At 41.9% G+C, this 3734-nt stretch overlaps 1 protein-coding gene across 1 annotated transcript in view; it reads right to left on the bottom strand.

The window, feature by feature from the left end:
- LOC104392244 (guanylate cyclase soluble subunit beta-2-like) overlaps positions 1 to 3734 on the bottom strand; it is a 14378-nt gene that overhangs the window by 3943 nt on the left and 6701 nt on the right. The window contains exons 9-10 of the mRNA XM_010001617.1: positions 2147 to 2467; positions 1204 to 1352 (exon numbers count right to left, since the gene is read on the bottom strand). Of these exons, the coding sequence (XP_009999919.1) occupies positions 1204 to 1352; positions 2147 to 2467 (470 nt within the window). The remainder of the gene's footprint in view (positions 1 to 1203; positions 1353 to 2146; positions 2468 to 3734) is intronic.

Below are 3734 nucleotides of genomic sequence, written 5' to 3'. Positions count from 1 at the left end.
AATGCCAGTGTATTTCTGTAACTAAGTTAGAACCACTGTAAAAAGCTACTAATGCAACTCCATACCCTAATTATTTTATTGTTCAGCTGTAGTAGATTTAATTTTGCAAGATTAATTCAGAACTTCAGATATTTATAAGCTTGGGCCAAGTTTCTTTGATCAATTTCAATCTTTCATTGCTTTCTCATTTCCCTGAAATAGTAACCTCATCCTCCCCCTCTGTACCCTGGTAACCTCCTTCAATATTAATCGGAGTTATATACAGGCATCAAAAGGAGATTATTATAGTGACAGATCATTTACTCGTGATGGATGATTCAGATCACGATACTGGTTTATCCTAAAATCCACAGGCCACATCCTGGATGCTTCAATAATTACATATAGTTTTCTTGCCAAGGCAGAAATGCTTCTGATTTCCCAGCACAATTTATTGCGGGATGAAGCGCATGCCTTGCTGGAGCAAGGAATGAATGAGATTTGGATTTCACCCTTTACTATTTCTGCTTTCCTGAATATTTAATGTGCTGGGGACAGACAGAAACTTAAGACTTTCTCTTCAGCTCATCAGATCTGGGTAGTTCTGGAGATATTAATGACGCTATTACTGTATCTCAGCCAGGGCTCTGCTCCTTCCCGCACGGTTTGGAAGCAACATGTCCATTACAGTCTAGATCTAATCAATGCCCTTTGGGGTCAGCAAGAGATCTACACCATTGCTTAAGACCTTAAGGAAGCAAAACAAAGGTATTACCTTGGGTATTGTTTATAATGTTATTTCCCACCAAAGAAGACACTTGATGACACAGTGACTGACCTGTTTACAACAGGTTGGAATGAAAGAACTATGAAAATTATTCAAATTGATCTATAAAATAGGATATCCTGTCATGTTGAGTAGGCGTTTGAGAGAGGAGAGAGTTGTATGAAAGAAAGGCCATTCTGGTGTTAGAGCTGTGGAAAGAGACTCTAGCCTGTCATAGATGTTACATTCCTGTCCAAAAACGTTAAACTTATTTAATCACACCTGTGCCTCTTATTTAGTTTCTCCGTGTGGCCACTACAGCTACACAATATTTTATGGTTTATAAAAAATCATGCCAGAGGAAATAGGATTGAAATGCATTTAAAAGTAAAAAACCTAAACAACAACAAAACTATTTTTCCAGACCATTTCTACAGCCTATATCAGGCAGGACCCACCTTGTACACATCATGCACTGTGGTCAGTCTGTCAAATCGCAGGTACATGGAATTTAACATGAGAACTATCTGAATGGGCTCACATTGGGCACAAATGTTGGTGAAGGTCACAACATCACTGAACAATATTGTGCACTCCTTGAACTCTCCTGTGGGAGAAAAACCAGCAGTAAGTACTTGTAATGGCTGGACAATCACAGTATCTGTTTGAGACCTGTTTGCAGAGATTACTTTCTCATAATTCCTTTTGGACATATCACCTAACAGTCACGATACTCATACACAGGTGCTGACATCAAAGAGGAATGTCAATATAAAAGTACATAAAACATAAGAATAACTGCACATCTCAAACAAGCCAGACTTCTGAATTCATCCTTTTGTCCATCCATATTCAGGATATGGTTAGCTCTTTAACCATAACTTCATCTATGTGCTTACTAAAGGGATTTTAAGCATACCCTGACTTGCTATCCTTAATAAAAAATGAGAATCATTATGATTCGGAGTTTATAAATAGCATAGAGGAACTAAGAAAATTTTCTAGGAAAGACCAATTTCTTTATTCCTTTCATTATTGAGCTCTCATTTCCCTGTATAGCCAGGTTAAAAACAAAATCTCAGTTTACTGTTGAAACACTGATTTTTTTTATTTTTTTTTTTCCCCTGAACTGGCAGCTGCTACCACCTTTCACTTCCCACAGGACAATTTTGGCAAATACCTCCCAAAACTTTGTTTGAAAGAACAGTCTAAGAAAGTCTTATTATCTGCAAGATTAAGGGTCTGTGGTCCTCCTCCTACCCATGAATGTCACCAAGCAGAGAATGTACTCCATGACAGTGGCAATGGGGCTGTGCCAGCACCCCAGTCTCTCTATCACCAGCACTGGGTGCGAATTATCATGCATAAATCATACATCACAAGTGCATCCTGTTCATTCACCTGCCTCAACTCGCTTCCCCTCCTTCAGCTGGTTGGCCACGTGCTGAGGAAGCATGGCGTAGAGCAAAGCTTCAGTCTTTTTCTTCTCTTCCTCCAGGTGCTTCGACAGGATCCTCAGTTCTTCCTTCTTCCTCTCCAGCTGGTTAGAGAGCTCCATCTCTGCCAGTCGCTGCTGATTGAGAAGAATCAAATCCCTGGTCACATCGTGAGGTGCAATGTCTGCAATGTGCATCTGGCGCTCCTCCAGCTCGTGCAGAGTGCGCAGCAGAGGTGAGCAGAGATAGAGCATGCACTGCAGGGACTCCATCCAGATCATCTGGCCTGTTTGAAACAAGCACTGGTAAGAGTCTTTTGCAGCTTAGGCTTTCGTGGGTTGCTCAGTATTACTTACGTTAATTTTAGCTAATGAGTTCTAAAGACAATGGCTCTTTTAAGGGTCTGGGTCATCACAGGAACTACTGTTCCCTGGATTAGAGGTGGACTTGTTTGGAGAAGGTACACAAGGCAAATAATAACATTTCAGGATCCTGAAGGCAGTCACTCATCACAGCTGCTACACAGCTGCTTCCTCTTCACGAGGAACCCCAGGGCTCACCACTCTCCTTTGCCACTAGTTCTTGAGCTGTTCCTGAAGCCAGTCTCAGCATCATCCACAGGGGAACTGAGACTCACAATGATAAAATTGAACATTTAAAGTTTAATTTCATAGTGGGTAATATGTGGCTCCCAGTAAAATCAAGGGAGGTTCCTTGCTGGAAGCTGCTGAAATAGGATATGGGGAAGTCCATGGTACTCAATGCCTTCTCTGCTTCAGTCTTTGTTGGTGAGAATCACCCTTCAATCTCAGGGCCATGAGACCAGTGGGAAAGTCTGGAGTGATTACAACCTACCATGGGCGAGGTTCAGATTAGTAAACATTGAACAAATTGGATATACAGAAGCCCATTAGAGCTGATGTGATGCATCCAGGAGTGCTGAGGGAGCTGGCCAGTGTCACTGCAAGGCCCCTCCATGTGTTTTGAAAGGACATGACCACGGGGGGAGGCTCCTGAGGACTGGAAGGAAGTAAATGTCACTCCTTTTCAAGAATTGAAGGGTGGAGGACCTGGGAAGGATCAGAGTATCTGTCATATAAGGAGAAGCTCAGTGTCTTGGGGTTGTTCAGTCTAAGACAAGCATCAGAGGGAGCTTATTGTTATGTAAAAATACCTGACAGAAGGGAAACAACAGGACAGTAATCGAACTGCAGGAATTCCCTTTAAATGTAAGAAAAAACCTGTTTTACTGGTAAGGATGGTTTAACACTGAAATGAATTGCCCAGGGAAATTGTGAGATCTCCATACTTGAACACTGTCAAAATGCAACTCAACATGGTTCTGAGTAACCAGCTCTAGTTGACCCTGTATTGAGGGGGGAGGGACTAGACAATCTCCAGAGGTCACTTCCAAACACAACTGGAGTTGACTCAGTTCTGCAGCTCTGTAAATAACTGAGACTAGAGGCAGTGCAGAAAACAAGCTAATCCTCCCTTGGCTTTGCCTGCTAGGAAACCTGCAAAGATGTTGCAGCATTAGAAAAACACTCTTT

The sequence above is a fragment of the Chaetura pelagica genome, unplaced genomic scaffold (genome assembly GCF_000747805.2).
Source record: "Chaetura pelagica isolate M959 unplaced genomic scaffold, ChaPel_1.0 scaffold207, whole genome shotgun sequence".
Taxonomy (NCBI): domain Eukaryota; kingdom Metazoa; phylum Chordata; class Aves; order Apodiformes; family Apodidae; genus Chaetura; species Chaetura pelagica.
This window is presented reverse-complemented; position numbering and strand designations above follow the sequence as displayed.